Raw genomic sequence first — 18,790 nt, forward strand, 5'->3', positions numbered from 1 at the left:
CCAAACCCAGGAGCGCTGGTGAATTCGGCCCGTTCCCGTCGAGGCAGAAAAGGGGACTGAGGTGTTGCGCCGGAGGGCGGAGTCAGGGCAGCGCATTCTCCCAGGTCCACGCCTCAGTGCGCCTCTAAATTTAAAGCGGAAGAAGATTTTTCTGGTGAAAAAGGTTCCGTCTCCCATCCCTCGCAAGGACGACCATGCATTATGGAGTAAAGGGGACAGGACGTAAGAGTATGACGGGACTGGAGGAAATGCGTACAGCAGTGGGAATGACCAATTCACCACAAACGCGTCTCCTAAGGCTCCTCTTGGAGGAAATTCCCTTGAGCAGAATCCCTCACAATTCCGGTTGACACTGTTGGCGAAGAGATCCACCTGCAGGGTTCCCCAAAGGGCGACAATCTCATGGGAGACCGTGTGCTGCCTGTTCAGAGCATCCGACTCTGCATTTCTGTCTCAAGCCAGATGAACTGCCTAGATTGAGATTTCCTGCTGGATGCCCCAGAACCAGAGCTGAATTGCCTACCTGCACAAAGTGTCCCCCCGCCCCCTTTTTTGATGAGGTAATACATAGCCACTGTGTTGTCCGTCATGATCAAGACACTCTACCCCCCCCTCCCTATCCTCCGTACAGAGGGCAGAAAAGCCTTTAGGGCTAGCCTGATGGCCCACAGATCTAACAAATTGATGTGGAGTCTGGACTCCGACGGAGACCAACAACCGCTGGCAGTCAAGTCGTTGGCATGAGCGCCCCATCCTGTGAGGAAAGCATCCGTCACTACCGTCACCTCCGGCCACGGTTGCCAAAACTGTTCCCCCCTCATCAGGTTCCCATCGTTGGCCCACCACAGAGGATCCTAGGAGACCGAGAGTGGAATCTGAACGGGATCTGACATCTTGCCGGAGAACTCTGGCCACTGCATCTTGAGAGCCCACTGCAGGGATCTCACCCGCAGCAGAGCCTCTAGCACCAGAAAAATGCAGGATGCCATGATGCCGAGCAACCTTAAGAATTCGAAAGCCGGGAGACTGGGCATGTTGAAACTTGTCCACCATCTGCACAGTGTGATGAGCCCTTACCATGGCAGTCGAACACTTCCCCAAGGACGTGTCTAAAACAGCCCCGATGTACTGGAGCTGTTGGGAAGGTGTCAGATGCGACTTCTTGAAATTCAGGGAGAAGCCCAGCCTGTGGAGCATGCGGGAGGTAACACCGAGATGATCCAACGCTAGCTCGGGAGAGTGCGCCCGGATCAGCGAATCATCCAGGTAGGGGTAGACGTGAATCCCCCCTCACCTGAAGTACGATGCCACCACCAGCATTAGCTTAGTGAAGACCCTCGGGCGGAGGTCTATCCGAACGGCAGGACCCGAAACTAAAGGTTTGAGTCGCCAGCTGCAAACCTCAGGTACTTCCTGTGCACGGGATGGATCAGCACATGAAAGTAAGCATTCTTGAGGTTCAGAGACACCAACCAATCCTGAAGTTGAAGGGCCTGGTGGACTTGATAAAGAGTGACCATCTTGAACTTGTCCTTTCTGAGAAGTGTGTTCAACCAACTCAAGTCCATCATGGGTCTCAATCCCCAGTCTTTCTTTGGGATCAAAAAATAAGGGGACTACCATCCCTTGTTCCGCTCCACTACAGGCACCAGTTCTATAGCGCATTTCTCCAGCAGGCTCAAGATCTCCTGCGCAAGGAGCGGATCCGGAAGCTTCAAATAGAGTTTCCCCAATGGATTGTCATGAGGCCGCTGAAGGAAAGGAAGGGAGTAGCCGTGAGCTATGGTATCCAGAACCCACGCATCTGAAGTAATGGCCCGCCATTCTTCGAGATGCTGATACAGTCTGCCCCCAACCGGCGAACAATGGGACATGGCCTCATGACTGTTTGGAAGTGGCTGCGGCAGCTGCCTGAGCGGCTTTGGCACCACGATTTCCCTGGCCACAACGGGTACTTTTTCTCTGGCCCTTTTGACTGGCGGCACCTCTCATTGTACCAAAGGAGGAGTAGTAACGAAAGGAACCTCTCCTCCACTGCTGTCCCCCAGGATGAAAAAGGCGGAGGTTGACGCACCGCAGCGCTTAAAGATTTCACCGGAGCTTTTGAGGTCTGCAACCTCTCAAGGCTCTAGTCAGCAACAAATGTGCGGCATCAAAGGGCATGTTCAGAAGATGGGCCTGTACATCCGGAGCAAACCCAGACTTCCGCAACCACGCAAATCTGCGTATAACGGTGCTCGCAGCCGTGGACCGGCTAACACTGTCGGCCATATCCAAACCCGACTGAAGGGATTCACACATGGCATCCTTGCCATCCTGAACGAGAGCAAGGAACCCATCCCCTTCTTCCCCCTCGGGAATATGCTCAGCCGCCAAAGAAACAATTCCACAGAGTGTGTGAAAACCTTGCCAAGGCGCACGTGGAGTTGGCCAATTTCAAGGCCTTGCTCCCAGCAGAAAATACCTTCCGGGCCCAACTGTCCAATCGCTTGTCCCTATCTGGAGGGATGGTAGGGTACGCCGCCTGCCTCAAGGTAGCTGTAGCCACCTGAACCACCAAACTCTCGGGAGTGGGGCGAGTAGATAAATAGCTGGGGTCGCTAATGGAAGGGCAGTATTTCTTGGTCAAACACTTATTAACAGCCGGAAGAGATTCTGGGGACTGCCGAGCAGCTGCCACCCTTTTCTACAAGGTAAGATGAAATGGCAAAACAGGGTCAGAGGGTGGACCTTGATTTAAATGTTCGTCAGGTCATCCTGCACAAAGTCTTCAGGAGGACTGGACCAGCTCAGATACTCAGAGACCCTCGCCATGAGCCTCCTGTACAAAGACTCTGCATGAGCCCCAGGGCTCAGGCCTACCGAATTCCACTTCCGGAGAAGTGTCCAACCCACTGGCATCATGCAGGATCTGCCGCAACTCCTCCAACTGACTGTCTCCCGAAAAAAGTGGAGCATTCTCAAGGTCACCAGGGTCCTCAACCTCAGACCTTTCCTCCTCTTCATAAATGTCAGCCAGAGGAGATGAAACCTAGGTCTGGTGACGGAAGAGGGCCTGGAGTCCAAAAGTGGCCTCACAGACTTCGACATAGCCTTTCTTGGAGGATCCACGATATCCACGTACTCCAAAGGCAGATTGAGAAAAAAATCCCCTAAGGCGCCAAAGGCTTCGACATCGAGAGCGTCGACAACCTTGGCGTTGTGATCGCCGAAGAGTCGACGCCGGCCCTGAGCCCTCAACAGGTTGCTGTGGTCTCACTGGAGACAAGGACCGAGACCTAGAGACACGTCTCTTTCGACTCTTCGAATCCTTGTCCGTACAGGACCTTGAAGGCTCCCGATGCGAGTCGCGTCATGGACCAGAGCCCAAAGGCATGTGAGCCACGGTACAAGACCAATGCTGGACCTGTGCCCTGCAATTGAAAAAAATCGCTAACATCGATTGTTTAAATGCTGCACATTACTCCTGAGTCGAGGACTTCGTAGGGTACGTAACAATTCAAGGCACCATCCTCCGAGGAGGACGGGGAAGGCGACCGGTGACAGCGCTTCCTAGAGTGCCGGGACGAGGAAGACTAGTGGTGGGATCCACTCCGGGACCAAGATCCCCGGGACTCCTTCCTACGCGGAGAGTCGCCCCTCGAGTCGTCGGTGGAAACCCCCTGGACTTGGAAGTCCGGGATATTAACAGGCTTGGAGCCCCTTCATACCTGGAGCGTCCCCTTACGCAAGGCCTTGGCAGTTAGCGACTGGCATTTCGAGCAGTCTGTGTCGTACAACTCGTCCAGGCACCAGAAACAAATGCGGTGGGGGTCCGTGAGCGACATTTTCGACTTGCAGTCACGGCAGGTCTTGAAGCCAGACTGTGGAGTTGGAGGGATCGAAGAGAAAGACATTGTAATGAATGCACGAGGCGCGCCGAGTATCACAAAGTTAACACGTTCGCAGAAAAAACTGAACTGAGGCTACGGGCACCGTGCGTCCTATTTATAACATCGTTTAACGTTGCCCTCAACGGAGGCCTTCGAGGGACATTGACCTGACGCCATTGACACAGGACGCCCTCTGCCGAAAATGTTTCCGAAGTGCACTGCTGTGTAATGTCAAAGATGTGGAATACGTTGAAGGACACAATCCATTCGAAAGGTAGATACAACATTCCTCAAAAGCAACATTTGATTTTGTAACCAAATGCCCTGAACATACTTAGGCTTACCTCATGTGTCAGGCACTTTTCAATGAGCTGCAGGTAACAGGTAATATTTTCCTCATCTGGGCGAGACACCAGGAGCTGCGTACATACTGCAAAGAGACACAGATGTTCCAGTTAATATAAATTAGATGTTTCACTGTAGTGACAGAATTATCGACACCCCAAAAACCATTCACGTTTTTGAGCATGGGCTTACTCATGTGTTCCCAGAGCAGCAGCACCACCGCTCATTCCCGCCAACATATATCTTGCTTTCCTTACCCATCTTGGATTGCACCAAAATAAATAAAGCTTTGCAGGTGCAACCTACCCCACAATCCAATCCCCTTCCTCAGAACAGCAAGGAAAATGCACAACCATCCAATAACTCAAATAAGCAGACACTGTGATAAACGAAACAACAAGTATGTCTATCCAAATAAATCAGACTAACCACCTTACACTACTCAACAAAATAAAAACACTTGCTGTGGTGTGAACTGCAAATGCATACTACAAGCAAAAATAGCGACATTGTCTCACAGCCTACATTGACGATTCTCAGATTCTCCTAACTACACGACATTGAAGTGCCTTTGTGTACGATTGCCATAAAGAGGCACAACCTAGACAGAGCATCACTCCAAACGACTATCCAGTCACTGAGAGAAGCCTGTGATTGCAGTATGCATAAAATATTGAATCCTACAGGATTTTGTCCTATTGTGCAAAAATCAGAGGGGCCATCTTAATGGTCAGATTTTGAGAGCTCCAATGCACATCGGATAACAAACTGAGTTGGTAGAGTATTTTCTGGTTTACAAGGAAATCTAAAATAACTTTTCCTAGAAAGAATGGTTTTGGTGAACAATGACCATTTGAAAATATAAAGAACCCTCTTAAAGGAGGCTGACAGCAGAGATTGCCATTAAAGATATACAAGGTAGAGAATTGGGCTCTGGGAGAGGCATGCTACCCCTATGAAGGGTTCCTGCAGCAGGTGGCAACGTTGACCTGAGAATATGAAAGCCTACGTGTGGGACCAAGAGTGATTTGACTATGTCGGAACCCCTTTTGTAACTGGCGCAGAGAGGCTTCCGAACACAAAAAGGCATGGAAGTCTGCCTAGACCAATGTTAGAGGTTATGATTAAGTCAAAACATTGTTAGTCACTTTTTTGTTTTAGTTTGTCCCCCTACATACGAGTGCAAGGTGAGATGGAGGCTACTTGTTTACTGTGCCATGGCAAGCCAATAAGTCCAAAAGAGGTTTGGTATTTCTTGTGCTCCCAAGCAGAGAAGAAATGTAAAATACAATCAGTCAGAACTGATTATATTGGTGACAAGGACAAGATTTAATTGCATATGGATGGTCCCCTCCCTCTAATAGCATATCGGCTAACATAATAGGAAACCCGAAGGTAGCCCAGACCAATACCAATGGTTCGGATTTGTGTGCCATCCATTACATTTCGGTTTCAGTCTGACCCTATACAGATTGAATAGGCCTCTGATAATCCATTTTGCCATATAATGTTTCCCCAAGTGTACCACGATCGTTCACTTGATGCTTCTAGACAGCATTTCAGGGCGTGAACAAGTCCTGAAAGTTAACCAATCAAAAAAAAGGCTATACAAATATCTGAAACCACTTTTGGCAAACCGCCAGTAAGAAAACGGGCCAGTTCATGGGAACATTCTCAGAACTTCAGTGTCAGAAGACATGCTTGGGTGTCTGCTCGAAGGCTTCAATAAACAGACTGCTTTGGCGTCCTGGCAAAAGATTTTCTGACAAAAATAAATATGACAAAACTACCCTCCAGAGAGGATACAGAGGGCCATCACTGTTGGTTCACTGAACAACACTGGCAGAAATTACTAATTCTTTCCACTTCTAGCTTACGCTATAAAAATGATTCCCCAGTTACGCTATCAAGACAAATTGGCAAGGCAAATAGGAGGTGGTAATGGCTTAGACTGAAGGCAAATTTGCTAGTCTTTCCTGCTATGGGTAAGGGCAAATAAAAAAGCAAAAAATAAATGTGCCAATGCTTTGTGTGAAGGATGGATAGGACTTGCACTTTCACATTATAACCCACACTTGTAATGAAAGGAGCCCCTTTGCATTTAAAGACAAGGGCGGACAAAGAATTTAGCAATGTCAGTTCACTGAAGAAATCTTAAAAAGGTAGAGATCAGGATCTTAATCACGGAGGCCCTTTAGGGTGGGCCAGGGGCACAGTTTTGGTTCTAGGGCTCAACCGCATTAAGTCCAGCTTCTAGGCACTTTCAATGACTGGATTCGATTCAGGTTGGTAGTTCCCACTAAATCGAGGTTTTGAGAAAGTCAGCCCAAGACAGCCCAACAATGTTGTGCAGGGTAATATAGTGGTGATCGGCTTGACTCGGATGTACTAACCAGACAGGTGATGAATCGAGTCTGCATCTCGAATAGGCTCAAAGAGATCCAACAATGCAGTTCTTCATTAGTGATCGGCTTAAAATAACTGGGGAGCTGGCGGGCGATGGGTGTCCGCGGATCGAAATGCACCTCATAGCGGTCAAGCAGCACAACTGATTGAAGCTGGAAAACTATCTACAGAGTGGTTTCTTCTGCCCGTCCCAGCGAGGAATGCTTTAGAGAACATTTGCAAGACTGTCACTTCCAGTGAGGAGCTTCCTGGGTACCATTGGTCCCAGTTGCAGTATGCCTTGATCAGCCAGCAGATCACCACAAATGTTCCTCAGGGATGGTTAACGGAAAGGCTTGCCCTTTTGTCGGAGGTCTTGGTCTTCATCCCTATGGCAGAGGGCTGTCGAGCAGTCTGTACTCCCAAAAGGGCTCCAGATGTGATCATTCATCAGCTGTCGAAATATTTTCTTAAAGGCTTGAGCTCACACCCCATAAATAGCACATCTAATAAAGAAGACTGGTTCCCTTCTAGTCTTCAGTAAGGGACTCAATCTTGCTTGCGGTTTTCGAAAATTCTTTGTGTGATGCAGTCATTCTCAGAGTGGTTTTTTTGCAGGAAGCGATGGCAGAGGAATTCTAGAAGCCGTAGGAATACTGGAGATGGTGGAACCCTTCTCTTACTGGAAAGACCTCTCCTGAACTAATGAACTCTGTGTCCTTCCCTCCGTTTGCCTGCATCAAAGAGTTACTGTTAATCACCACTCTGGTATGATATCCTTTGGCGAACTGGACCTCTCTCTGCACCCTCCATAAATTCCATTATACCTTCAGGGGCGTCAACCCTCGCTCAGGCGAGGGAAACACTTTTGCTAGAGCAGAGCCCAAATGGTCTGTTTTGGGTGTAACTCAGGCCTACACAAGTGGTTTTGACAGGAAAGTCACTTCAATCCAAGCTACCCAAAAAATGACACCAAAAGGTTCTGGCCAATAGAATTGTTAATTCCCAGATACCACCAAGACATAACCATACAAGGATTATATTTTGTTATTCATCAACTTCCATACAATTACATAATTTACATCCAGGACTGCGACAGTCACTGCATCATACAGGATGCTAACACTATTTAAAATACATGTGTAGAGCGAGCGATGGGTATGATAAACATACCTATAAAGATTAAAGCAGCTTTTCAGTTTTACATTTCCATGCCATACATATGGCCATCCACCACCTAGTGGTTGCTTAGGAATATTGCAAAATGTTAACTTTTCCCTAAAACATGCGTCTGTGTAACATGATGCCAATTGGCATGGATTTTTTCCTTAGTCCCATGAACAGACGCCATATTCAGATTTTATGTTTACATCTACAATTAGAGCTATACTTTAGGGCCATCTTGTACTTCTTTTTCCCATATTTTGAACCAATTGTTTTTTTCTATTTGTGCACCTCGTAAAATGTTAACACCTGAAAACGTATATACAAATAGAGCTTTCCTGAACACCTCTTACATAAGCGGACACTAACAAATGTACATTTTTTTAATTTTATGTTAACACTCCACGAAGGTAGGATGAGCCATGTGCATCTCAAAACAGGCACGCCTATTTTTGATAATTAGTTTTTTAGATTGGCAATTTTAGTATTAGTGTTTTCCTTTTTTTACTTGAACAGCACAGGTACTACAATCACCAGCATCCCACACCTCTGTCTAGGGGCAGTGACTCACTCCTGCACACGACGGGATTAATTGGATCGCATCAGCATTTTGAGCTTCCTGCACTTTCCACTTAGCTGCTACACTGAAATCGTTTGAAATTATGCAAGATTTAAAATTTTGATTTACATATTTGTAGCTATCCATCAGGGTCTTTTGGCCTGTAGGCACACTTATTCACTTTACATACTTCATTAAATTAGATTTTATATTGGCATTTTTTGTATTTATTATTCAAAAGGCACCGGGACAAACTAAAATACCCAGCAAATCCTGCCCAGCATGGGGCAGTGACACACTAGTCCTGCGCCTGGCAGGCTCAATTGGATTAGTCAGTGTTAAGCGCCGACACAAAGCCTGTTCACCCTGTACGGCAGTAGGGGCGGAGCCGCCTTCCCCTTTCTTTCCGTTATGCTGCACAAGGGTTAAGTGCCATATTTGCTGGCCTTTGCATGGCTTTAAGATCGACCACAACCCTAGATCTCCATCTTTAGTCTTTGTAGAACAGGTTCAGTCACCCAATTGAAATCCTAAAACCACTTAAGAATACTATGGGCAATCACTAATGTATTGCTCTGCATAATCCCACATTTCCCATTTGTTTTATGTGCCATATGCCTGTTCCCATATGTCCTTCAATACAATAAACGTAACTATGTGGAATAATGTACATAAACATTCAGTGCATTCTTTCATCTAAGTACAGTATCATTTGTGGCAAACATCTTTTGAAAGAAATTATGACATTTTAGATGAGTGGTTTTAGAATTTCATTAACTTGAAACCAATAAATTACCTTTTGTAAAAATCATGGATTTATTCTAAACACCACCTGTATATGAAAGGTTCTTCCATAGAAAGGGCACTGTTCACTTACCCTTCTTATTGAAAGCATGATCAGAAAATACCCCTGTATAAATGAATTCCTTAACTCGCATTTATGCATTGTTGTAAAAAGCAAAAAATAGGAGCCTTTTCCGAACCACATTAAGACTCCATGCTGGTAAATGTATTGCTATGGGTGAGCTAATTCTCTGAATCCCTTCCATAAAAGCTCTGACCACGATACTCCCTGCTATGATGTTACATGTGCCATTAGAGGAACCTTAAGGATAATAGATGATGATCTGATTGGTTCATTAAATAAACAATTGTCTTTTTCATGGCATCAAAGTCGATTGATATACCTACTCTTACCAAGTAAATTGCTTAACAGAAACTTGCAAAAGGTCTCAACTTTTCTGAGGACATTCATGTATTTTGCAGGTAACCGGAGGTGCTCAAACTAGAGGGGCCATGCTGCTAAATTCAGTGTTTCCAGGTTTGGCCAAGTAATTCTTCAAAATCTTCAGACTTGTCTGGATTTTCTTTTTTGTGCCCTTGAGAATTACTGTATTCTGAGGCTAGGCATAAGCAAATACCCAAATTACGATGAGTGCATTGCCTAGTGACCCCTCTTGGGAATTGTGCATTCTTGCTTGTTGCATAGATCAAAGTCTGGTTGGATCCAAATCTAGAACATGGTCGACAAAAAACTTCAATCGTGAAATCCCATTAGTTGGCAACTCAATTTATCGATATTCACTAAAAGGGGTGTGTGTTCCTATCGGATAGCAATTACTCTTAAAAAGATAATCTAAGGTATTTAACAGGCACGTGAATGCATACTTTCATTAGCAACAATTAATTTACAAGTTTAACCAATTTTTTGTACAGGGTAATGATCAGATTGATTTCTGAAATATTTTATATCAACAAAAGCGACTTACAGTGAGGTATATCACAAATTGTGGAGTGTGGAGAGTGTTCCATGTGTTCTGGAACTAATCTCCTCTGTTTACTAGCAAAACTGCTTTTTCTTGTAGAAAGTAGTCCTTCCACCACCTTCATCAGACAGGGGAGGCGACCTCTACAAGAACTGGCTCCACAGCAGAGCGTTGCAGAGAGTGTTCTGTGTTCCTGTGGCTCTCGCGAAAAGGGAGAAACAGAACTATGTACTGAACCGGCTCAGAGACCCGAGATACTATCTACAACCAGTGCATGATAAGCTGATTGAGATTTTATTGATAAAATAGTATAATCTACTGAAGATATTCCCACATTAAAGCGGATTCTCCATTCTATCTCACTGTGCTGCGAGGAGAGTAATATTAGCGGACGTTCAACCTAGATCTGAAAACCCCTGCAACATCTCCCGGCTACAGTGCTGCACATATACAGAATTTTACAAACTTTCTGAAAATGTATGCGTGTTTTGTAAGAACCAATGCTGTTTTTTGCTATTGTGATAAAGACTTCACAGTTTGTAAACTGTTTCTCATTTTATCTGCCTCCTCATCGGTGGAGTGAAAGAGGTAACCACCCTCGAATGGAAGGTCCAATATGCGTTCCTGGACGTCGGGGTTAAATTTAGTAGCACAAAGTCCTTCTCATGTCCATGATGATGCATATGGTCCGACCGGATGTGTCAATGTGGGCCACAGTGGACTTCATGATATCTTGCATCACCATTTTAGCCTGTGCCAGTCCCGCCTTAAAACATGACTCGCTCTGTACTGGAAGTTCTAGAAGGAAGTCAGCAATTTCCAGCCAAAGCCTCTGGTTAACTCAGAACGAGAAGGGCTCCAACCACAGGTAAACTTCAAGACACTGTCCTAATGTTGAGGTCTCTGCATGATTCTGTTATGAGAACTTCAGGGTAATGCTCCTAGTAGTAAGCCAAGTATCCTTTACATGCATTTTCAGGTCATCAAATGTGAAAGAAGGCACAAATACCTAATCTTAATTGTGATTAAATTCAATGTATTGATTTTGTCATGTTAACAAAGAAATCATAGACCATAGCTGGCTATTATTTTAAAAAGAGAAAAAAGAAAGGTACAATAGTTGAAAAAACAGTTTCACAATGGATACTCTCGCTGTTCAATAAGCACACAGTGAGTGGGTTAGTATCATCTGACGGTGCAAGAAAATATATTTATGCACAGTGAACGGAAAGAAACAAGGTCTTGCAATTGTGTCAACAAGTTGATCAGTTATTCTATACCACAATTAGAATGCATATGCTGGCCAATTGTTTGGTCCTCATGTTGTAGCAACGACTGACTAATAACCCTGCTTCTAGTTGAATGTCCAACGGGTAAAGTTTAACGGGTTAGGGTAAATTCAGTCAGGGCAGAACCAAATTGGTATATCCAAAACCAAAATTAGTGAATAATACACAAGGAAAAAAGTAAAAGAAAGGGGGGGGGGGGGGGTTTGAAAAGGGGAACCTGATTTGTTAGTCCACAGATAAGGCCAGGTGCTCAAATAGCCCAGCTATACTAAGAGGGACAGAAAAATCGAATCAGGGTGTCAATAGAATTACACAGAGGACCAAAACCATCGGTCTACGCCAGGGGGAGGGACCCCCTCTCAAGTTGTAAAGGTCAGTGGGGCACGTGAAGTGCTTGGCCTTGGGGCGTTTCGGCTGGAGAATGGAACGCCTTCGCCTGGGCCTCTGGTTTGGAAATCTCTGTGGGAAAGAAAGAGGGAGAGAAAAGAAGAGCAAAAAAGAAAGAGGAAGGAGATCCTTAAGTAGGGCCTCAAAACCTGATAAAAAGCACAAATGTTAACACAAAAGAGTATTGCTGCCTGGCATGCAATCCAAGTAAAAGATATTGATACTGTAGTACCAACGAAATCAGACGTAATGTGTTAAAATAGTGGAGCTGCGAGGGGGCAAACCTGTGGGCGGGAGCCACTGGACTCTGCCGCGACGGGACTAGATACTGTCTCACACTTGAAACCAGGCTTCCACCAGCATGAATGGTGCCACTTTCACATGGTGGATGCTGCTGCAGGGGGATGTCAATAGCCCCTGGTGTGGTAAGGAGGGTCGCCTCACAAGCTAAGGATCTAAAAAGCAAGTGGAGAAATGGCGTCCGTGTTTGATTGACGAAGATGCAGCGAAACGTTGGAATAAAGCTTCTTCCCGTACGCCTCCAAGATCATCTCCTCCTTGCCTAGCAGCGCCAAGGACGAGGTGGCTGAGGACGACCAAGGTTTTGAGTAGAGTGATGCCGCAGCAATCACCCAAGAGTGCAGTTGAGGGTGGGCCGACAGCAATAGTGGATCACCCTCCATTTGCTTATACCTGACGTCCAGGCACCCACTGACAGGTTGGGCCGAGAGGGGTTTGAGCCACCCCTTCATGGCCAAGGCGACCACGTCCTTCTGTATCGGGATGCCCGTTCTAGCCGTGGGGTGTAGAGTGAGGAATTCTGCAAGTACCCCTGCCACCGGTTGTTAGTCTTCTGGTTGAGCAAAGCCCAAGTACTCTGCCAGCCCTCCGAGTTGTTCGTGGAAAGCCTTGGCAGATGATGGTGTGTAGGGTCTTCTACCTCGTCCGTGTCCACCATGACATCTGACTGGTCCGGAGCTGGAGGAGTGCTGGGCGCCAAGGGCTGAGGTACAGAGACCAGAGCCGGAGGCTGCAGCGCAGGCTAGTACGGGACCGCCCTAACTGTGGGAGGCACTGGAGCCGGAATCGAAGGAGACGGGAAGGGCAGCAGGGGCTGCACCAGGGCCAGTGGCACTGGAGCCATAGGAGGAATGACTATAGGCGCAGGCAGAGGGACTGGGGGGGAGAATGTCCCCGATCACATCCCTAAAGATGGCCCCCATCTGAGGAGATTTCATGAGGGTGAGGAACTTTTCAAAGAACCCGTCCTTGCAGGCCGGTGGGGTGGCAGGCGATATTGATGGGTAGCGGGCAGCTGCTGGGGCGGTTGTATACTCTGTTAGCGGGGTAAAACTACCCCGCGCTGATGGATAAGCTGCAGGCCACGTACCTGGTTGACAATAGTCCACCTTGTAACTCGTTCCCACCTACTCCGTTCCTCAGGGAGACGATCGGCCATCTTGTCTGGCCTGGCGGCCATCTTTTCGAGCTGCATGCCATGTGCCGAAGTCGTGGTGCTTGGCTCACTGGGACCGGCCTCCTCCAGGACTCTTGGCGATGGAGCATGAGACCTACCCCTGCACCTCAGGCCAAGGCCTGGTAGGCGCAGCGCCCTCTGCAGTATCATCGGCAGTGCTGCGTGCAGTCGCCCCCTCGGCCATGTTGCCGGTACAAGGGTATATGTAGCCCCTCGTGTGTACACTGAGTAAAAGAACCTTGCAGTCCCTCAGCACTTTCTCCAGAAGGATCTACAGAACCTTTGGCCCAGTGGCTGGTAGCTGAATTAGCCTCGGTACTCGTGCTGGTGTGAGAACCTAAGAGGTTCCTCCCGTCTGGGTGTTTACTTGGGAAGGAGTTGCCCTTGCACGGGGCGCTGGAAAACAGCAGCCCTCCCTTAGGCCTTGACTGAAGTCTGAATAGGTCCTTCAAGTCCTCTGGAGGAGACTTCTGGAAGAGCTACATCCATCTAGCTAGCCGGTTCTTGAGATGAAAGTGTCGCATGCGGTACAGCCTTCCCAGCCGTGGTCGGGGACAAGGCAGCAGTGACAAAGAGGGTGGGGATCGGATGTAGCGAAGAGCTTCTTACAGGCTGGACACCTTCGGAAGCCCGCTGAAGTCGACATGCGCCGGGAAGAGCGTGACGCCAGAGGACTGATTACGTGATTGATAAAAGAAGACAAAAAGACAAGAAAGTATATGGGGAAGATCGCGTGGTATTACATGGCCGAATCCAAACCCAGGAGCACTGGTGAAACCAGCCCGTTCCCATCGACGTGGAAAAGGGGACTGGGGAGTGGAATTGTTGGGCAGAGTCAGTGGATCGCATGCTCCAAGGAATGCGCCTCTAAATTTAAAGGGGAAGAAGGATTTTTCTGGTGCAAAAGGTTCCGTCTCCCGTCCCTAGCGAGGGACTCCCATGCAGTATGGAAGAAAGGGGACGGACGTAAGAGTAAGGGTGACCATCTTGAACTTGTCCTTCCTGAGGAACTTGTTCAAGTATCTTAAGTCCAAGATGGGTCTCAGTCCTCTGTCCATTTTGGGGATAATAAAATATGGGGAATACTATCCCTTGTTCCTCTCCGCTACAGGTACCAGGTGCTGCTTCTATAGCACCTTTCTCTAGCAAGGTTAAAATTTCCTGCACAAGGAGCAGATCCGGAATCCTCAAAGAGTGGTTTCCTGGTGGATTGTTCTGAGGTCTTATAAAAGCAAGGCAATAACTGTGGGCTATGGTTTCCAAAGCTCAGGCATCTGAAGTAATGTCTTGCAATTCTTGCAGATGCTGAGACAGTCTGCCCCCCACTGGTGACCTGTGGCTCAAGACCTCAGAGTGGTTTTGTGGTGGCTGCTGCAGAGGCCGATGGTAAGGAGGCTGCTGCTTGAGCTGGCTTTGTACCTCTGCCTCGTCCACCACAAGGAAATTGTTGGCCTCTGACTGGCCATTCCTCTCGTCCCTCTCACTGAGTAGTAGCAAAAAGATCTACCCCTCCAACGTGTCCCAAACGGATGAAAATAACTTACGTTGCCTAATAGCGGCGCCTAAAGATTTGGCTGCCGCCTTTGAGGTCTGCAACCTCTCAAGGCTCTCGTCACCCTTGTTGCCAAAAAGATGAGACCAGTCAAAAGGCATGTTGCGAAGTCTGGATTGCACATCTGGTGCAAAACCAGACCTCAACCACACAACTATGTGCATGACAGTGCTGGTAGCCATGGATCTGCTGGTGCCATCTGCAGAATCCAATCCTGATTGAAGGGACTCGCACATGGCATCTTTGCTGTCCTTAAAAATAGCTAAGAAGCCGTCCCTTTCCTCCCCTTCGGGAATGTACTCTACCGCCATGGAGACTGTATTGCCACAGAGTGAACGAAAATGTTTGCAAGGGCACAAGTGGAGTTGGCAGATTTCAGTGTCACACTCCCTGCAGAAAAAAAAACTTCCTTGGACATCCATCTATGTGCTTGTCTTCCCCATCAGGAGGGATGGTAGGGTACCCTGCCTGTTTTGAAGTAGTGATAGCTGCCTCCACCACCAGACTCTCCGGAGTGGGGTGTTTTTCGACATGTAGTCAGGGTCGTTACTGGAGGGGTGGTATTTTTTAGTCCGGTTATTGTTGACGGCCGGATTAGACTCCGGAGTCTCCAAGTTCCTAGCCACCATTTTTTGAAGTGCCACATGAAAAGACAAAATAGGACCAGTCTGAGGACCTCGACTTTTGACCATGTTTCTTGTGATCCATTGTTTTTTCAGATCGGTGCCTCAAGGGCTACCGATGGGGATCAGGTCTTTTACCCGGGCTAGAGGGCGCGCAGGCTTTCGACCAAGAATTCTTCTTTCTGGCTTCATCCAAAGGCATGGTAGGAGCAAGGCTCCATTTGTCAAATATTTTCTACATTTGACCCTGAAAGCTTCCCATTAGCAGGTGTTGAGTTTTTAGAAGGGCATGTAACACTTTCAGGGGAATCGTCTGGAGAAAGGCAACCGTTGGTGCCTTCTCTTTGTTTTCTTCGAAGACTAGGAAGAATGGTGGGAACCACTCCTCTACCTAGACTGCTTGGCCTTCTTCCTCCTCCGAGTCTTTCCTCGACTTGTCGGTCGAAGGCTTAGCAGTTTGGGTAGGTGACTTTTTGGGGAATTTTCCTACCTTGAGTTCCCTCTTCCGTTCCCTCAAGGCTTTTCCTGTCATGGACTGACACTTGGAACACTATGTGGTGTCGTGGCTCTCCCCGAGGCACCAGAGGCAGATGCAAAGCGGTTCAGTTAGTGACATTTTTTTGAGCCACAATCTCTGCATTTCTTAAAGCCGGACTTTGGCGTCGAAGGAGTCGAACACAACAACATATTCGATGGTTTTTGTAACGTAAGTCACAGAAGAGGAGCACCGAATTTTACTCGAAGCAAATGCTAACGCGGAAAAACAGAACGGAGGCCAACGGGTGCTGCATGATCTATATACACCCTTGGATGACATTCCCCTCAACGGAGGCCTTTGAGGGACATCTATTCGACACCATTGACGCAGAGCGCACTCTGCATATTTTTTTTCCATAGCAGCTGAAGCTGGACATTACATGCCAAAGATTAAGAATACATGGGCGGAAACAATCCATTCGAAATAAGGTTTAAGTTACTTACCTTTAACTATTTTTCTCCGGCATAGATTCACATGCTCATGAATATTCCCCATCAGGCTGGGAATCCTCGGTAAAAGAAAAAACAGTTTCACTTTCACATAAACTGTATTTCTCCTTTAAGCCAATCACTGTCCTCTGGGTCATACTGCCCCCAGCCAATGGCAGTCATCTCCCTAAGCCCCTCCTCGGGTGGCCATCTTCAGATTTGGTAAGAATGTAAAGTGGCAGTATGACCAAGAAGAGCCGCAGAGGCGACGGAGGAAGGGTTTGCATGTGAATCCCTGCCAGATCCATGCTGGAGAACAATAGTTACAGGTAAGTAACAAACCTTCTCCAGCATGGTTTCACATGCCCATGATTAACTAATGTGTACAACATTACACAACCACAGGAGGTGGCCAAGCTCAACAGAAGCAATTACACTCACCACTAGAACAAACTCACCTCAGGCAAACACAGGTTGCGTAGCACTGCTTCGCTGACCCTGGACTCCTCTCTGCAATCCCTGTCGACAGTAGAATTTCGTGAAAGTGTGCATGGACCTGCACGTAGCAGCCCTGCAGATGTCGAGCAGGGGCACTACCGAAAGGAATGCTGTTAGTTCACCAACAGATGACAGTGTGTGATGCAGCCAGAGAGCCATTTTGAAATGTAAGCCTTGACCAATGGTTCATGGGACCAAAGTTCACGAACAGCTGTGAAGTCTTCCGAAAACACTTTGCGCGCATCTCGCAGAACTTCAGGGAACTAGCAACGTCCAGCGAGTGCAAGGCCCTTTCCGCTGGAGACTAAGGTTTCGGGGGGAAAAAAAAAGGTAACACCAAAGGCTGGTTGAGGTGGAATTTCAACTGAACCTTCGGCATGAAGGACAGGTGCGTACGCAGCACAACCCTCGAATCGTGGAAAGTTACCTAAGGCTGCTTGCAAGATCGGGCCTGGATCACACCTACACTACTGGCAGAGGTTATGGCCACAAGGGAAGCCGTTTTACACAAGAGAAACTAGATCGGGCCTGATGCAGAACCTCGAAGGGGGACGCCCGGCCCCACGAGCCTCATCAGAACCACGCTAACTTCTCAAGTCGGTGCAGGAGCCTTCACCGGTGGGAAAGATCTGAAACGTCCTTTGAGAGACTCCTTGACGAGTCGGTGTGAAGATCTTCCTGGTGACCTGGTGTAGCGGGAGATGTACCTTGAGGGAGGCGTGGGCCAGTCTGGCCTTGGCCAAACCTAGCAAGTATGGCAGGACCTGTGGGTCGTGACCCACAAAGCGGTAATCTTCTTTGACCGGCACCACGTAGCTAAACACTTCCACTTGTGACCATAGCACTTCAAGGTCAACGATGCTCTGGCCCTGGCGAGGATCTCCCCGCAGTCCGTTGGCAACTCATATCCTCCAAACTACAAGGCTGCAGGAGCCAAGCCCTCCGGTTCAGTGATCGTGGGTCGTGATGCAAGATTGAGCCGCCTCCTCTGGTGAGAAGATCTGGAACCACTGGAAGCTTGACCGGAGGCGATGCTGACATGCGGAGATGGTCCGGGTACCAAATCTGTCTTGGCCAAGCCGGGGCGATGAGTCATCCTGCAATGACACCCAGTGTGTTGATGGCTCGTTGCTGGGGAGGGAGCTGGGGTAACGCGTACAGAAACAGCCCTTCCCACAGGAAGGAGAATGCATCTCCCAGGCTCCTCGGGTGGTGGAATCTGCTGGCAAACCTTTGGCATTCGGAGGTTGCCTCAGTCACAAACCGATCAATCTGGGGCCTACCCCACCTGACGAAGATGTAGTCCACCTGATGCTGCCAGAGTTCCCACTCGTGGCAGGAGCACAGTACCCTGCCGAGGGAGTCTGCAATGGTGTTCTGGACTCCCGCTAGGTGAAGAGGGACGAGGAACATTCCTTGTCCAACGGCTGAGCACCACAAGTCCTGCACTTCCTTGGAGCGCGCTGGGGATCGAGTGGCCCCTGTTAGCTGGTGTAGAAATTGATAGCTACTCACCATAGTGACTAACATACTCTTAGTCCATAGTCCCCTTTCCTCCATACTGTCTGGGCGTCCATCGTTAGGGACAAGAGACGGAACCTTTTTCACCAGAAAAAAACCTTCCCCTTTAAATTTAGAGGCACGTGGGGGGCGCGTCCCTGGGAGCATGCACTCCCCTGACTCTACCCACCGGCGCCACTCCTCAGCCCCCACTGACGCATCAACAATACTTAATATTGCCTAATGACACCAGTATTATTAGGGGGGGGGACGATGGTGGGATGTATGGAGCAAAGGGGACTATGGACTAAGAGTATGTTAGCCACTACGGTGAGTAACTTAATTACTATTACGTCCCTTCCCCTTTCCACCATACTGCATGCGCGATTACAACTGAATGTAGCACC

At 48.0% G+C, this 18,790-nt stretch overlaps 1 protein-coding gene across 5 annotated transcripts in view; it reads right to left on the minus strand.

The window, feature by feature from the left end:
* The window catches only part of SAMD4B (sterile alpha motif domain containing 4B), a 1,200,154-nt gene that overhangs the window by 626,751 nt on the left and 554,613 nt on the right, over positions 1-18,790 (minus strand). For all 5 annotated transcript variants that reach the window (XM_069644257.1, XM_069644253.1, XM_069644254.1 and 2 more), the window contains exon 8: positions 4,217-4,302. In XM_069644257.1, coding sequence (XP_069500358.1) covers positions 4,217-4,302 — 86 coding nt within the window. The remainder of the gene's footprint in view (positions 1-4,216; positions 4,303-18,790) is intronic.

Source organism: Ambystoma mexicanum, chromosome 2p (assembly GCF_040938575.1).
Source record: "Ambystoma mexicanum isolate Mex_15411 chromosome 2p, UKY_AmexF1_1, whole genome shotgun sequence".
Lineage (NCBI taxonomy): Eukaryota > Metazoa > Chordata > Amphibia > Caudata > Ambystomatidae > Ambystoma > Ambystoma mexicanum.